The following is an 18,201-nucleotide window of genomic DNA, read 5'->3' as shown; positions in this document are numbered from 1 at the left end:
CAAGAGGAGGAACGGGTGACGAAAAGTGGCGATGCAGGAGAGATTATAACATTGTGTAACGCACGTATGACGGTGAGCATCATCAGCCGGGCTTTTCGTTCGGGCTCGTTAGTGTCGATTGTTGCCAGAGTGGCATACGGCGTTGTGGCCCGAGTGAAGTGACGGTAACATAAAATACAAGGCGGGAGAAAAACAAGACAAGAAACGTACCAAGATCATCCAGTACTTTTGCGGCATCAGTTACATGGTAGCGGTCCAACTTGGCGTGTGCGCGAGGTGCAATACGACGATCAGCAGGAGGCGAGGAGAAGCAAGCCTTTTCCCATGTCCCACATCTTGACGGGGTGAAAACGAAAGTCCCGTCCCATACCCGGCCGGTCCGTCTTGATTATCCCGAAGTGGAGGTCTGAACCGGAAGTGAATAAATATTTTACCTCCTCCTCACACCCCTTCACCCCGACAGTGCGGGGTTTGTGTGGTGGGAAAATAAATTTATATTCAATTTGGTACGGTTTTTTTTGGTGGTTGGTTGTTGCAAATTTAAGATAGCAGAGGTTCGTCGTTGTTGGCCATCGCGTCAAAAAGAGTGCACTGTCGCGCGGGTTGAAAGAATCGTTTTAACCAAAAGAAAAAAAAACCGGGAAACTGTCTTTCCCATCCGACCGCTCGGCCAGCTGCGCGGGAATGTTGACGAGTTGTTGCGGTCGTGTAGAAGAAAAGCAAACACAACCGACGACAGAATAGGAAGTCCTGGTGCGTGCCCCGCTCCGCGTGCCTTCCGGAGTGCAGTTACGTGAGTGTGTGCCCGATCGGTGTGAATCGCGCGACGTATGTGTGTCACTGCACGGCACGGCCAGCGGGAAGAGGGTCGTTCGTGCCGCAGAACGCAACCGCTTCTTACGTAAGCAGGCGCACTCGTTAGGTGAACCGCCGCGCGCAAATACCGCATCCGGCACATCCGTGCGCGTAGTACTTCCGGAATGCTGCTAGCCTCGGTTGTCCGTCGGGGTGGCAAGTGAAAATAAATAACCCACCAAGGAGCGTAAAACTATCGTCGGGTAATAAACCGTGCAAGTGAAGGAGAAATAAAAGGCAGTAAACCAAAAATAAAATTAAAAAACACGGTACAAAACACAGCCCGGGTGCACCAAACCGAAAGCAACCGGAGTCGCGGAACCAAACCTCATCCGACACTCGTAACTGTATCCTGTTTGTCAATCGGGCGAAATAAAGAAAACAAGTCTCGAGTGGTGGTGACTTTTGCCGGACTTGGGAAACGCAATGAGACCGAACGGAACGCATGCTGCGTGTGCAGGTAATTTCCCCCCTCATCATCCTTTTTTTTGGTGGCAGATAATTTTTGAAAAATAAATCAACCTTAAGCAGGCTAAGGTTTGGTGGGGCTGGTGGAAAGCTTATCTGCTTAAGCCGGGTACTATTGAAGTATGGAGCCAAAAAGCATTAAGCTCTGGGCGGTTTATCTTACTTGTTCTTAATACGATTAGGTTTTACCGTTAATTCTTATAACTTAAATGATTTTATGATATGTCAAAGGAAGCAATGCATTTTTTCCGAATTCAGTTTTATGTTACAGTAAAGCCGATTAATCCAATAAATTATACCAACGGAAATTATCATTTCAATTCGTTATCATGATAGTCAATATACAACTTTCATTCGCTTCCCAATAATTTCTAGTCTGTCTCGACATAAAATGGTAGCATACTGTTTCGTTCGAAAAGAAAACTCCAAATACACGAGCACGCAATTAAACGCCAACGCATCGGTTGGATGCAGTCAGATCCGGTGCCATTCTTCCGGCAGATGAGACACGGCTCGTGCACAAAACCTGTGCGTGTCGGGCCACGCGGGGAAGCAGTATTTATTATGAAAAGCCGTCTTCCGGGCTTATCCGATTTCCGGCCAATGGCGAAATGATACACACCAGGAAGCGACATAGGGCGCTAGTGAAAGACACATTGATTCGAAAACAAAATTGTGCATCGTAAATGAAACCGGTGGATGATCGGCCGTCAGCGTGCAAGTAGTTCAACGAGAGTAAAAGTAAAGTCGCCCCGGCCAGCGTGTGGATACTTGTGCGTGAAGTGTGCGTGAAGGGACCGGCAGTTTTGATTGCACATTAAAACATTTAAATTCACATCCTCATCCCGCGTCGTAGGGGTTTTTGCTTGGTTGTTGTTTTGCATCCGTGAAGGGATCGGGGAGGAAAAGGTGAGGGTGATCTACGAAAATGCATGAACCTTTTCCCCATTGTGCATTGTGCGCGGGTACCGGCAGCAGGTTGTACATTGGGGCCGACAGTACAACTGCAACAATAGTTTGTTGACGGGCAGGTAAAGGCAAAGAAAGCGCCACGAGATCTCTGGTATAGTGCGCAAACTTTATGAGCTTTAAATGCACCCACAACCGGCTTTTAATTTGCCTTTTAATTCCAACGATGAATCTCTCCCACACCGGGTTTCTCGCTTTGCTTGGGTGCAATGCTTTTGCATGTCGTATTCTAACCCATCCGTGCCAGAAAGGCTCGAAAGCCATCGAAGCTAACATTAAAAATTGAAATTAAAATCGTCCATTGGTTTATCGATCAATATTCTTTGTTCAAAGCTAATGATAATATTTGATTTGAATTTTTTTATGTTAAAAGGGAATACTTTGCTGTTTTTTGTTAAAAACCATATTAAGTAATAAGATAGCGATAGAACATTGTATGTTTAAAAGAAAGGGATTTAGTCCCAATTTAATTGGGAAAATGTCGCTTTAGCCGATACGGTATTCGTTTAGTGTGGTATTGTGACACAATAATTCGAACAGAGTTTGGTTTAGATCATGAATTTTCATTCATTAAATTATCAGGAAATTGCCTACAGAAAAGCTCCTATTATTTGTGGCCTCCTGTCTTAAAGAACAAAGTTTGAAAATATTGCTATGCATAAAACGCATCACCTTCGCCCGCGAAGGGTTAGGCAATACTTTAAACGCCAGTTTATCACTTTCCTCCTTCACTTTCGCCGCGTTTTGCCAACACTGCGCTGTTACAAAATCGCCACGGCACCCTCAAGTTCGCACGGACCTTTGCTGGTAGAAAAGATGGTGAGAAAGAAAAATAAGTCATACTAAACGGGCGCATACGGTTCGAAACTGTCGTCGAACGGTTACGACGTCCTGGTTGCTCGGTTCCGATCCGTCACGTGACGGTCGGCGGAGAAGAAGCGGGCGGGGTTAAAAATGGCAAGCGAAACTCCCATGTAATCACCCCCATCCATCTCTCCTCCGGATGGTGGCCTCGGTTCCAGTTCCGTCCTTTCCCCGTCCACCGTCGTATTTCGACACAAAGCTTTCTGCTCCGGTGGAAGCGCAGCTGGTGGTGGGAATCGCCGTCGGTTTTTGGCCAAAACCGGAGCTCGCATGATTCATCCACGCGGCAGAGAAATGGGAGTAAAGTGTTGCATGTTTGATTAGCTTCGGTGTCCTTCCTTTTTCCCCCTCCCAGCGCCCCCACGATGCCACAACTTCCACCCGGGGTGCTAAACTGCTCGGGGCTTAAGTGAGTGTGTGCAGTTTGTGGTTGCGTAAGGAAATAAACTTTAGCTCGTCGTGCTGGCTGTTGCGTTTTCTGTTACGCGGGTTAACTTTCGGACGGGTGGCTGGAGCCGAGTCGGAAGAAGAAACGTCCCCCGACGACACTGGAAGTGGGTCATCCGAACTGACTGCTGCATACGTGCTTCACCCTCGGGTGTGTTTGCGCGAGCTGCCCGCTCACCTTCGGGCCTTTACCAGGAGCCTGTCGTGTCCGGGTTTGCATGTGCGCGGCTAAATTTACGCTCATCATCGTTGGCCCGAGGGTCACAAAAGTACGCGCATCATTGCATCACGCAGACAGTCTTGGGGTGAGATTTTATTGACCCCAATAGTGTGGGGATTTCCGAGAACCGTAAAAGGACACAGGAATTATGCATACGGCTCGTAAGAAAATTGCCACATTTTCTTAAAAACTCCTCCCAAAACTCATCGGTTGTTTGCGATCTTCGGCAGAGCCATCTGTAGCAAGATCGGTGGAAAAGAGGTCGAAGCATCCCATGTAAAGAGATAAAAACCTGAGCGACTCAAAATGTTTGTTTAAACAAGAAAATTTAGTATATTTTACTACATGAACATGTTATTGATGCGTTGGGTGGAAGGTTGGACGTGAGCAAAGCTGATCTAGAATTTCCAGTTACTTATTTCGTGTAAGAGATTCTTGCGAAGATCTCCTACATAATGCATGAATGTGTGTACACTTATCAAACTAACTGTCAAAACAATGGCGGGGCAGAAAATAGGTTTGCATCGACCTCTCGTTTTACCGATCTTGAGCCAGACTTTACAATGGTTGAATAAGATGCCCTCTGGACCGGGAAAGGGTAGACTTTTATTTTTCCTGAATATTTTTTAGGGCAACATTATTAATTAGCGAGAGTTAGTGAATATTCATAAATTTATCTTTCCCAGGGGCTGCTGGTGTTGGAATGCAAATGTTCGAGCGATTAATTTAATAAGCGAGCTACCGGAAGCATTCGAAAAGATTAGGAAGCAAATTTGAAAATGAAAACTTAAAATATAAGAAAGTTTTTAATGTTATTAATGTATTAATTTATTACCATTTATTTAGTGTTGACATCGGTTCGGTGAATATTATGGCGCAAATCGGCGAACAAGTTTAAAGTTTTAATTTTTCACTTTTGTTAAAAATATTTGTATATATTGCCCAACACAATTATTAAAGCCACATTGTCGATGAAACAGGATATTTATCAATTTGAACCGCTGTTCACTCGCAATGGAATTACTTCAGCTATGAATGCAGGTGTCCTAAATTTCTTCTCCCGGAAGGTCATCGACAAAAGAATGGGGAGGACAAACAAAACACACCTACATTTACATGCACAAAAAACTTTACCGACCAACTGAGCCCGGACCCAATACGACTGCTTTTATGCGCGACTACATCGGCTCGGCGTGGCCTAATTTTGCGGCCACGAACGCCACGAAAGATTTTCCACACTCTCGAGAATGCGGGTCATAACATTGTCATAATTTTCTAAACCGATGCCAATCCCGGCGTCCCCAGGGCGATGAATCTCTTTAGCCTCGATGTGTCGGATGGTCGAGCTTTTGTCCATGTTGAAGTGTGTTTTTTTTTTTCGTCGACATGCTTGTTGCCTTATTCCAAACCACGGTTGTCAGAGGCGGTGGAAAAAGTTGTTCTCATATTGTGCCAGTGAGGTAATAAAATGGAAAAATTGGAACGGTATGGTCAATGGTTGGGCAGGACCGTGAGAAAAAAAACCACCGTGGCTTATAAAGCTTGGAAATTTGGCAAATTTTAGGGACATCATCGCCAACCGGTTCTTCGCCGCTAAACGGGCACAAAATGTTGGGAAATCATATAAAACTATGTGGCATTATAGACACGAGAACAGCCCACCCATCACGGGTGCCAATAGATCACTCGTTTAACTGTTCATTTAAGTTTTACATGGAATACACGTCGTGATTCTTTATAGTTTTGAGCCAGATTAGTTATCTTGTTCTGGTGTTAGGTTTGTCTGGAGATATTAAAGATGAGAAGAAGAGTAAAGTGATATTTGTTTTTTATTTTTAAATTCTAAGATTGGTTGGTCCTCAATGATGGTAATATAGATCCGTAATGCGTTTAGTTAAAAACCGCGGACCTCTCAAATTCATAATTTATTCCAACATATTATTCCATTGTTATTTTTGACAATGTTCTTTCTGAAAATTCGAGAACAATAATCAATTTGTACAAAACATTATAATAAACTGCCATAAGCAAACCGTTTTGTGATCTATTTGTCAACAACCACCAGTCAAATTTTTTATCAAGAGTTACACGTCGCATCCTTTGATCTTCTTTTATGCCTCTAGCGCCACACTCGACGAACTGCGACTGTTCGGGCCATCTAATCTATCACGGTCAATCGGCAACCGCCGTTATCGGTGGCTAATAAAGCGATAAAACTGTAACTGCCGGAAAACGAAAGCTCCACACTGGCCATCGGCTTCAAAGCTGCTGGGAAGTGCAGCGTTCGCGCAAACAGTCAGTTTGTCAGCGACCGCTCATGGAATATTCATAAGGGTCTTCGGACCGGAATGATGTTTTTTTTCCGTGGGGCCCCCACGAGGAAGGAAAGCCCTGCCAGCCTCCCGGCAGCTGGGTTTGTATCGGGCGCGTGAGAAGAAAGGTAAAAACTAAAATAAAGCAGAAGTGCTAAACAAACCTGGCAGCCCGTTGCTTGCGCACGGTGTGACGACCTATGTGGAACCCCGGTTGACCCCATTCCGTCGAGCATGATCGCATAACCGGCCCCCGGACGGACGTGCCGGGTTCCCCCTTCTGCTTCAAGGAGTTTTTTTCCCCTTCCTTACCCTCGGGACGGTGGAAAGACCGTAGTGGATCGCTAATGTGGAAACCAACGATATTTTTCTTCGTAGCAACCACGTGCGCGCATCATGAGTGATCTTTTACTGCTGTATGCTTGCGCATAATCAACCCACCGTGCTAATGACATTACATTAACCGTGAACACATGTTTTTTTCTCAGATGTTTCCGAGCGTGCCGCAGGTTGATGGATGAAAGTCTTCGCAAAGTGCATGATAATAATCGACCAATTATACATAAAAATACGAAACAGTATTTTCATATTTGACTTTGCAGTGAAGAATTATTTTCTTAGCTCCTTCAAACTATTATTGTTAGTTTATTTTCTTCTTATTACGGGTAGTCGGTTTTACTTAAGACTAGTTGTTAGAATACTATTTTCCAAAGAACTGAAAATAAACACTTTTTTACTGAACTTATCAGTTTAAAATGAATTTGATATGACTTCGTTATGCTCATCATTTTAGTTCGTATTTACAAATTATTTTTGGATCTTTGATTTGATACATTATTTTTGGTGGTTTTTGTTTTAAAATTTTCGTCATTTTCACTCTCAACCCCAACGGATGCGCCGGACGTTTTGAATACCAAAGGCACCTAGCCACGCATCCGGTACGCGTCTGGCGTCCGGTTTCCGGAACCCCCGAAGACCCCCGGAACAACTTCCCCGGGTGGACCGTAGTCGGTGATGGAGAAGATTTTGCGCTGATTAATCGATTAGATAAACCGGGGGGGTCCTCTAGCGGCAAGGTTGGCCGGGGTTTTTGGTCCACCTTGTGTTTTTGCGAGCATATTTTCCCTTTTTGCCTGCCCTTCTTGGCATCTCCTTCCATCCAACAGACCTCTAATCTTGTTTGGTCTGTTTGTTTGTTTTCCTTTGCGTTTTCTCGCGTTTTCAATCCACTTCCAAACGAGGCGCGGTTTCGATCGACGGAGCGGTTGATCGATCGATTAAGGAGGGCCCGGCTCGCCCGGCTGGACCCGGCAAGAAGAAGCTCGGCAGGATGGCTTTTCTTTCTCGCCACTTGTTTGCGTTGTTGTTTTTTTTTCGTGTGCCCGCAAGGTGATGCGGGTTTTCTTTGCGGCCAAGACGCGATTGAATAATAATAAAGAAAAAATACTCTCAGGGGAGGGAGGAAGGAAAAAAAACATAACGGCGAAGTTGGTTTTCACTTTCGTTCGCCGCCTATCGGGCCTGCCTCCTGTGTGGGGTGTGAACCCGTTGGCTTCCGAACCCGAGGCGCCATCCAACCGGACGGTCATTACGGAGGTGCGCTTTCATGGCCAATTTTGAACCGAACGGTGGCGTTACGACGCGGATTGCCACCCTGACGGTCGCCCATGCATAGGAAGCGCTGCTTATTTCCCCATCGTTTCTTTTCCCGGTTCCTCCCCCACCGGCGCTCACCCTGGCAGGTGCATAATTGCGGCGAAATGGTGTAATAAAAATTGACAGCCGGCTAAAAGTGACAGTAATTGACGATCGGCGCGGTTTGGGGCCGGACCGGGGCCGGGTAGATGGCGCCACCGAACGCACCGGAAACACGTGCTCGGGAGCTCTCGATCGCAATCCGTCTAATCGGGAAGGTTTTACTTTCCTTCTCCTCCAAACGGGTTGGCACTAGCCATTGGTGTGTTTTTACACCTTTCGCCTACGGTGAGGCTGATTGTTTTCCCCGCCCGCTCTACCCTCCGACCGGCAAGCCGGCAAGCTATGCTTATGATGCCGTCCAGCCTCCGCCATGATTTTCCGCGTGAGATTTGCGTCCAATCGGTCGCTTTCATGGGCTTCGATGGGACGATAAAAGGGGCCTTTAAGGTTGGCAAGTGCCCGTTGTCCGTTCCGGGACCGAAAGAAGACCTTTTAATCGTCTACCCTCGCGGAGGGTAGTGGCGATTCGGAAGTGATCGTGGAAGTAATAAGGAAGTGATCGGATAAAACTGAAAAGGCTTATCGTCAAGTGGTCGCCAGCGTAAGTGATTGGAAATCGCTGATGCCTCTCGTATGGGATGCGATGCTTGTCAAGTCATAAAACAACTTTTCGTTTCATTTAATAGCAGTGCTATATGCATGTTCCTATAATGGAGTCATTTTTTGAGATATTATCACAGCAAATGGCATTTACGAAACATGTTGAGCTAGTTTACTTACTTAAGAAAAAGCTAATCCGATAAAAACGATTCTATCATAAAACTTTAAACTTAATTATCGTCTGTTGAACATGGGTATTTCCGGCCTCATAGGAATCAAAATATATTTTCGGCGTTTTTGGGATAGAAGTAGACAATCTCTTGATAAACGGAAATCTAATTCTTGGATGTAAGACCCAAAACCTAAGAAGACATTGTCTACTTGAGTGTCTTTTTGGAACAAACCAAAACCAATTTAACACATCTTAAATTGCATAAACAATAAGTGAACATTAAAAGGTTAATAGTCAAAATGTGTTTACTTATTTGATTAAGGTGTGTTCTTGTAACCCCAAACAGATTAAAAGCTATTCGACGTATTCGTAGACACAATGATCGTGACCTCGTGGAACTTCGTTGAACGTGTACAAATTACATTCAACATGTTCCTCTTTAAACTTCTACAATTCATTTATCGCTGCAAAAACTTGTTCTTCTAGCAGAAAACGCCGAAACAGCATACCTGGTTCGATGCCGATCGGTACAACAACCTGATCGGCCGTTATCTGGCCACAACCAGCGCAAGGGAAACGATCGTCCGGTAATTCCGGGCGGAGAAGCTACCGGCGCTGTTCCGGCACGTTGCCCCCTCCGTTGCTGTCGGGCTGGAAGGAGGAGGAGAGGAGTCTTCATGCTTTTATTTCGGACGAATCACTATCGCTTTCGTTGGGCGCTTCATGCTACATAATTCCGTACCGTATCATTATCGGGCTCGGTTGTGCAATCTCGGTTATTGTTGCCTCCGTTTTTTTCTCTCCGTTTTTGTTTGGTTTCCGAACTGGCAGAAGGCGAGCATATGTATGCGAAAGGGAAATGCTGGTACTGGATGGGTTATTCGCCTTGAATTGATGCGGCCCGAAAACGAGGTAGAAAACCGGGGCGCACACTTTTCCAAGCAGGATGGCGGGGGAGGGGAGGATAGCACTCATTATGGAGTGGTGTGGTTTTGACGGGGACTAATGGCCAAAACTCTCTATAAGGGCGGTGCATGACGTAAGAGGTGGATCGACGAGCATCCGGAGGCATCGTAGAGCCGAATCCTATCGCTGCAAATCGGCGAAATGATAAACGGCAAACGAAAACAATGCGATCAGATGTTGTCTTTTCGTTACTGTCGAGGAGTTGGGATGCACAAAAGATCGACAAAGAGTGTTTGCCAAGGGAGGGTAAGTGTAACAAGGCACCAACGGTTGGAATGGAGTAAGGGTAAGAGTAAAAGTGAGTGCCTTGCATGCAGTGCAAATATGCAAATCGAGGAAAGGCAAACAGTGCGGGAAACGAAACGAAACGAAACAGTAACAATTGCAAAATTGCCCAAAAAGATGTTGCCTGACATGGACCTCGGGAGGGGTTGGGTGAAGGATAATGGCAATGGAATGAAACGGTGGCCACAGTGTCTCCAGAGAGCTGATGAGGATCGGGTGAATTGTAATCAGCCCCGGCGCAAATGTTACACAAACAAACGAAAGCGAAACGTGTGTAACGGTGGGAAGTGATTCATGGGCGGGAAAAGTGGTCGCCATTTGTCTGGTTGGCTGGTAGCTGGAAAAACCCAGGAGAGTAGATTGCCTGGTGTCGTTGCGTGTCGCGTGCCGGATGGTGTAAGTCCTTCATGGTTGCGCACAACGTAATAATGAGATGTTGATGGTTTTATGACGCGATTCAACTGCTGTTTTCCTTTTGCTCGTGGTTTGCATTTGGGGCATTAAAAATACCACGTACCAACGGTAAGGTTATTTAAAGTAATTCACACAATTTCCAAAATCACCTATTAAAATCAGAACTCCTTTAACCATACTTTCTATTTGTTGTGTAAAACCTTTAAGTTAAACCCGATCTTTGTGTGTCAAGCTGCTTAAATGCAAAAATCGAAAAAGGCAATGGATGGACGCAATTGACGTTTTCTCTTGGCTTTTAATGTAACCTCAATAAAACAGCATATCACCATCATATTAAAAGCAAACAAGAATGGAAGATCAGTAAACACATTACGAGAATAACGTGAGGCAAAAGCACAAAAAAACCTTTCTGATCACTCGCACCGTTAGGAAGCGTGAGGTGGTAGACGATTTTACGATCAATTTCCTCGTTGCCTTGTATTGGTACCTCTAGTCTGGCGGACCGGCGTGAGGGAAGACCTTTTACGTTACCTTGACACGGAACTTTACTTTTGCTTTCTTTCTCCTGCGATGCCCACCCTGCCTCGTTCGACTAAAGCTGAGCGAATTGGATGATCCCCAACATCGGAAAGCTATTTGGGAACAGCGATTTGACGCTTCGGCAACCGGTCGCCATTTCCTCTTCGCCGACAAACTCGCGGGGTTGATGAAGCCGTGCGCTTTTTACCACTTTTTTGATCGGAGTTTTACCTTTGGCTTGATCGGTCCTTTGTTTTTTCCCCATCAGCCATGGTTTAACGTGATTTTTGTTCCTTTACTTGAGGGGGCCTCCTTAAACAATTTCACACAATCTCCAATATCGGTATCACAGCCTACTTGATGGTTCACTTTTTGTCATTTGTCGAACTTAAACAGACTTTTTCTCTCCAGCGTTGTGCGATTGTCCGGTGTTGAGCTGGTTATGAATACTTCACACAATTTTATGTAATTTTCACGAGGTATTTTGGGAACATGATCGTTGTAATTATTTAGTAAAGTTACAATATTTGTTGCCCTACTTCCGAGGTTCTGAGAAAAACCTTCTTAGGTGTTCGTTGTCCAACGATCGAATACGATAAGTATGATTTTCTGCAAAGTTCAATATGTTGACATTTGGTTGTCGCTTCTGGGCACGATCGTACTAACGATCTCGCTGTAATCGATCATGCCGTCATCCATTACTTTCACTCCCGTTGCATCTCCTTTGCGAGGAAAGGTGATCGGCCGGTTTCCTCTTCGTTCTGCTTGGACTCGACGGAAGCTGGACGGCATTTGGGTTTGAGTCGCATTTCGGTGTCATCTGAACGAAAACCGGTTTGCGGCTTTCATGACCTAACGGAAGATTTGATGAACGACTGCCCGGCAGTCTCAGTAGCGTCCAGACGCATCAGCGCTTCGTAAAGGCTTTCAGGCTGGTGCTCGGCTCTGGGTTCGTTAGTCGTATTAACGGACATTTCGATGATTTGGTTTGACCTTCCGCTTGCGTAGCGTTGGGTTCAGGAACGCGTGGAATGTGGTAATGGAGCATATTAGATTTTTCGATTTCTAATGGTGGGGTTTTCAGAGTGGCTTTCCTTAAAAGTAGAATGACAAATCAGCAGTCATGCTATCCAAAGTACCTCATTACAACTGTGTGGTAGAAAATAACGTTGATTACCGTAAATTAGTTGTACCTTATGAAGAGCCATACATAATTCTGTAGAAAAGAACGATAGCAGAGCGTAATCAAGCTTTACTGCATCTTTTTGATGCGCATGAAGGTGTCCCGTACACTTCCAGCATCTGCTCGCAGACCAACCGTAAGAAATTGTAAATTAAGGATGAATTGAGGTACATTATTGAAACAAAGTAAATCGGACAAGGGACGTGAAACAAAGAAAACAAAAAATCAAATTAAAACACCAAACACCAAAACCGCAGCGGAACGAACTCGTTACGATGGAATGGAACCGAACTCAAACACCAAATGATTCATAATTCACTTTCACTCGGTTGCGTTCGGGACGCATGGCATTGGGGCGTCATTTGCCTTGGGTAAGTCTCGGGGAGTTTGTTCCTCCTCCTCCTCCCCCCATTTCTTTCTCGCGCCAACGTGTTTGTCATCGGTGATCCATGGATTTTTCTTTCGTTGATTCGTTACTCATTGTTTTGCAAACTTGCCCAAAAGACTCGCCCCGGTCCTATGCAGCTGTGTGGATGTTGCTTGAATAAGCATCTTGTTTTCCACCACCAGCGTCACCGGGGACACAAAGTACGTCGAAGTCTACGGCTGCGGGTCGACCTCGGTCCGTTGCCTTCGGATTTGCACCGAGGTTGGTGTTAAGAAATGCGAACAAACCAATCCGTACGGCACCATTTTCCCGCTTTCGAAGCGGAAGCACGGAGTGGTTAGTATTGTTCCGCTCTGTACCGATTTGGATGGCTGTTTGTAAACAAATTCCACCGTTTCTTTACAATTTAATGTTTCACCCGAACGGATTCGCGCCGATTGGTTCGGGGAGGGTGGTGATGGTGGAAATATATAAACATAATTCCATAAGGTTCACCTCAGCCCCAACGGGCAAGGGGTTAGTTTTTCTGCTTTCTCCTGCCTCGGGTCGCGCAAACTCCTACGCGCTTGATTTTACTTTATTTGCGCAACTACCACGTGTAGGTTGGAAATCGCAAAGACAAACTAATCTAGAAGGCGCGTCTGTTGCTAAGGGATGAAAGTGGGAAGGAGATGTATCTGATTAGTTTGTATGTTGTGTGCTTACCATAACCTGTTTAATATGCATGTTTCCACTTCCTTACACTGCCAAACACGTGCATGAGAAGCGTGTAGAGGTGAAATGCACATTAAAATATGTAACAAGGCTTTAGGCTTTCGGAACATATTTTACCGTGGCGATAAGACGGACGGATTTAGTTATTGCTCGTACCAATTGCTCATTGTTGGAACTGGGGAATGGGCACTGGCAAGCCAGCAAAGTGAAAAGGAAAGTCGGCAACATGATGCGCTGGCTTCCGCGTGTTTTGGCGTTTGAGGGCAAAGGTGTTGCCTTGTTGAGGCTGTTTAATTGTACAATTAAAATTTGTGTTTCATAAAGAAAGAAAACTTGTTAATTTTAAAGCGAACATCTATTTACACCGTGTTTTGCTGTCTGGGGCGTTCAACAAACGGCGCCCGAGTGGGTAATTTCTGAGTTCGTTCGTAGTAATTATGTTTTAACACATGGAACGCAATCTGCGCCTAAACATTTGGGAAAAACATCTTTCACCTTCAGTCAATCAGCTAAATGATGCTTTCAAAGGAAACATTATTTTTAAAACTTGATGAAAGCAAATCATTTCAATTGCTCAGAATTAACTGCTATATTTGTCACATTTAGGAATTCAATCAAATTTCGCCAGATAAAGATTACCTACCATAGATCCTCAAAGGTTGAAACACAAAACCCTAATAATAGAGTGTAAATACTATCACACTATCTGCAACAGGTGCTTCTTCTAGTGCCGTTGGTTACGTTTCTTTCGATCGCGGATTTGTTTGGCTAAGTCCTTCGAAACGTCCACCATGCATACCAACTAGACGGATGTGGGTTACACGTACCACAGAGCTCTAGCCTTCTCGTCCGGGATTTACGCGTCACTAACTCGGAATGTCCATTGCCTTGACAGCTGATCGTCCGCATGGTCCGTTCGGGTTGACGATATTACGTGATAACGCTACGAACTCGGCGCTGTGCGTCGTTGCATAATACACAATTGTCACACCATGTGTTGACAAGCGTTAACCGTACTGTTTTTTACGAACCAGGCGTGGACCCTCTAGGTGGACCTTAGTTCCGCAACTAAATGGCGTATATTTTGAACACTACATAAGTCTACTGTCTGTTTATGGTATGTTTCTTTAGGTCCATGTCTTAGGGAGGGAATTGCTGCAAATGGACAGTGTGGTAAATAAAAAAACCAAACACAACAAAGGGAATCGTTTGATTCGTCGGGAGGTGGGAGATGAATTGCCGAGCTTGAGATGAAGAGGATGGACGCCTGTTGGAAAGTGTAGTGGCCTAAATTCGTGAACCGGTTCCGTGGGCGGGGGAAACCGATTACTTAATGCATGTTTTCTCACCGCGAGCCACGCTTCTTGTTTGTTTTTTTTTTTCCTCTTCAGTACTGCTGGTGACGACATTGCTGCTTTCGCACGCCCTGGTCAGCGGAGATTCTGGAGGAGGAAGCAGGCGATCTCCAACCGTTATTGATGCCGGTGTCAGAGGTAGGTTAGAAGTTTGTAACTGGCACAGATTATGCCTAGCGTCGAGCGTAGCAATAAAGTGTTCCGTTTTGGGTTCGTTTTTTTTTTATCGGTGCTTTCTTTCCAGTGACAGGGCCACGACTTCCGGTGGTGTCTGCGACGGGTTCCCAGGTGACGAAGCTACGCCCCGTCGGGAAACAACGACCCGCCGAAGAGGATGACGACGATGACGACGATGACGATGACGACGATGAGGATTACTTCGACTTCGGTCTCGACGATGACGACGACGATGACGATGACGATGAGGAGGAGGACGAGGAGGACGAGGAGGAAGTGGCACCGGTGACTAGCAGGCCGGTGGAAACGAGCACGGTACGGGCTCGGCTCCTCTCCGATGCGGCGTTCAACAAGCTGTCCGAAACGCTCGGTGCACTGAACACGGTCGGGCGGTACATCGTGAACATTACCAAGGGCGGGGAGGCGAGCGCCATCACGCAGGTCGACCCGGACACGAAGGAAACGGTCCCGGAGGCGCTGTTGACGCTCACCAAAACGATGCTCGGCAAGAACCTGACGAAGACGATCGAACCACTGATCAAGCGGGTTGGCAGTGGAACGGGCGAGCAGGAGACGGCAAGCGGGGATGTTACTTCGGCACCATTGGTCGTGGGTTCGAGTACCCCCGCTTCCGCCGTGACGACGTTGGAGTCGTTGGCTGTGGCGCAGCGGAAGGAAGATAACGAGCTGAGTTTGGGCGCGGCGGTCAGTACGGCGCCGGCGGTTGCTCCCCCGACGGCCGGGGTGGTGTCGGAGCAGAAGAAGAAAAAGAAGAAGAAGAAGAAGAACAAGGTGAAGCGGAAGGACCCGGCCCACCAGGAGGTACGCCCGAGCACCACCACCACTACCCGCCGGCCGGAACCAGCGGCAAGTAGTAAGTATTTCGGCGGATATTGCACACATTCCAGATCCTAATTCTTTTCCCCGGGTTCTCCATCCCCAGACAAGATCGAGACTACGAAGGACGCGGAGAATCGCTGCCGGACGCCGGACGGACGTCCGGGACGTTGCGAGGACTTGAGCACCTGCCCGGGCCTGCTGCTGGACTTGAGTCATCTCCGGGAGTCGCTCTGCTTCAAGAGTCTCTTCGTACCGGGCGTTTGCTGTCCCATCAGCAGTAGCAGCACGCAGCTAACGACTCCCAGACCACGACCTCCACCGGCGGCGGTAGGAACGGTTGCGCCGAGCTTAGTCCTAGCCCCGGTGGCCAAGCCTACCACGACGACCACCACCAAGCGTCCGCTGGTACCGGTGTTCACGGTCGCACCATCCGGATCGGATGGAGCGCTGCTGTCGGCCACCCTCAAACCGATCGACAACATCGTCGATCCGGCGGACTGCGGGCAGCAGGAGTACTCCTCGGGCCGGATTGTCGGTGGCATCGAGGCGCCGACCGGGCAGTGGCCCTGGATGGCGGCCATCTTCCTGCACGGTGCCAAGCGGACGGAGTTCTGGTGCGGTGGGTCCCTGATCGGCACCAAGTACATCCTGACGGCGGCCCATTGTACGCGCGACTCGCGCCAGCGACCGTTCGCCGCCCGACAGTTCACCGTGCGGCTCGGCGATATCGATCTGTCCACCGACGGGGAACCCTCGGCTCCGGTCACCTACAAGGTGACGGAGGTGCGTGCCCATCCGCGGTTCTCGCGGGTCGGCTTCTACAACGACGTTGCGCTGATGGTGCTGGACAAACCGGTTCGTAAGTCGAAGTACGTCATACCGGTGTGCCTACCGGGTCCGAATCTACCTTCGAAGGAGCGCCTAGCAGGTCAGTACGCACAGACTACTCAGTATCTCGGAGGGTTCGATAACTTACGATTGTATATTTCTAAATCACCTCGCAGGACGTCGGGCAACAGTCGTTGGCTGGGGTACGACCTACTACGGTGGAAAGGAATCAACCAAGCAGCAACAGGCCACCCTGCCGGTCTGGCGTAACGAGGACTGCAACCGGGCGTACTTCCAACCGATCACGGACAACTTTGTGTGCGCCGGGTTTTCCGAGGGAGGCGTCGACGCTTGTCAAGGCGATTCGGGCGGCCCGTTGATGATGCTGGTCGAGGCCCGCTGGACGCAGGTCGGCGTGGTGTCGTTCGGCAACAAGTGCGGTGAACCGGGCTACCCGGGCGTGTACACGCGCATCAGCGAGTACATGGACTGGATACGGGAGAACATGAAGAAGTAAGCGTGCTAGCTCCTACACACCGGACCCAACGGCCATAGTATCGATAGTGTGATAGAGTCAGCATTCGCCGGGCGGACAGGGTGGGCTTTACGACTCCAACACCCGATGCGTGTTTCGGAGTTCCCGGAGGGAGCGAAACGGAACGAAGGAGACGTGCTGTTTCGGTTTTTGTATATAATTTATTTCCACTTTATCCTGCCCCCTATCCGTCTTACACATTTCTCCGGTAATCAATTAGTGTTAGCATTATCCTAATTTATAAACTAACTTATACAAGATTATGCACCGCTGGAGAGCCTTCTTGATTCACGTCTAATTGATAACGATGATGGACAACGGGCAATCATAGAACGAGTGTTCGAAAAATCGTTGCGGTAACGGTAAGAAAACGGTAAAAATGTCCCCAATGTAATTTCAACCCAACGCCAAGACAAAACACGAAACAGGAGATAACGTAGATTTGTAGAGCGGACCTGGAAGGATCGATTCTTTACACCTCATAAATGGACGAAAACAGGCAAAACATTAAACAACTTGCTACTTGTTCTCTATACCTTTTTTTATACATGTTTTTCACCATGCTCAACCGTTCACTTTATTCTTTCTAAATCTCCACCTTTTCCTCTCTCTCTCTACCATCTCTTTTCTTTATAAGTAATTTATCTTCCGCAACATTTCCTGTTTGAGTTTTTCTTGTGTATGTTTTTAGTTCCATCGTATAAATTATCCGAAAATTACTTTTATTTTATTTATTTTATCTTCACGCAGAGAAACATGCGTTTTTGTTTCTTTTAGTAGCTTTTGTTTCTACTTATAAATAGACATAATCAGAGCCAACCACGCTTGTTACAACAAGGTGAGCGTATTATACGTGAATGGCATGTTTTTTGTTCTCCTCTTCAATTTGCTGTATGTGTAAGAGAGTGTGTGGGTGTGTGAGTGTGTGTAACTGTTATTTTCAAATATTTCCTTCCGGTATCTTGATTGATTTTAGTTTAACACGAAACGTTCAAAGTTCGACACTATTTTACAGTAAAGTATGTGAGTATGCTTTTTCCTCCGTCTGATATTCTTTTACGCTCGGTAGGGCCTTGTTTTTGGCGATCGTGCGCGTTGCTTTATGCAGCAGTGATTGGATTTAGCTTAGAACCACCAGTTTGTGTCCTCTGCAGTGGGTCGCACCTGGACCAAAACTAACTGCTTGTAGTTGCCACTTTTTGGGTTCTGTAAATTTATTTCTTCTAGATGGACAACATCTTGTCTGATGGTATTTCAGTTTGTTCTGTTTCTAGTGTCGTAAAGTTTGTGACTGGCAATGTGAAACTGTGGAAGAAGACAATTGAGTAGATTTGTCGCACCTTGATCCGACCGACCGACTACTGCCGTTTGCTATCTTCTGCAAATCAACCG

The 18,201-nt window shown here is 46.7% G+C and overlaps 2 protein-coding genes across 2 annotated transcripts in view; both read left to right on the top strand.

Moving 5' to 3' along the window:
* The window catches only part of LOC131261190 (uncharacterized), a 54,737-nt gene that overhangs the window by 28,979 nt on the left and 7,557 nt on the right, over positions 1-18,201 (top strand). The gene's annotated exons all lie outside the window — the stretch shown is intronic.
* On the top strand, positions 1,282-16,791 carry LOC131258431 (serine proteinase stubble). The gene is made up of 5 exons (XM_058259754.1): positions 1,282-1,315; positions 14,466-14,567; positions 14,674-15,480; positions 15,550-16,374; positions 16,451-16,791. The coding sequence occupies exons 1-5, from the start codon at positions 1,282-1,284 to the stop codon at positions 16,789-16,791; spliced, it is 2,109 nt and encodes a 702-aa protein (XP_058115737.1).

This window comes from Anopheles coustani, chromosome 3 (genome assembly GCF_943734705.1).
Source record: "Anopheles coustani chromosome 3, idAnoCousDA_361_x.2, whole genome shotgun sequence".
NCBI lineage: Eukaryota > Metazoa > Arthropoda > Insecta > Diptera > Culicidae > Anopheles > Anopheles coustani.
The sequence above is the reverse complement of the archived record's forward strand: the minus strand, read 5'-3'. Positions and strand labels throughout refer to the sequence as shown.

Coding starts and splice junctions, on each gene's coding strand:
- LOC131258431 (XM_058259754.1), top strand. CDS start 1,282: ATGAGACCGAACGGAACGCATGCTGCGTGTGCAG. Junction 1,316..14,465: donor AACGCATGCTGCGTGTGCAG/GTAATTTCCCCC, acceptor TTTCCTCTTCAG/TACTGCTGGTGACGACATTG. Junction 15,481..15,549: donor GCCGGAACCAGCGGCAAGTA/GTAAGTATTTCG, acceptor CTCCATCCCCAG/ACAAGATCGAGACTACGAAG.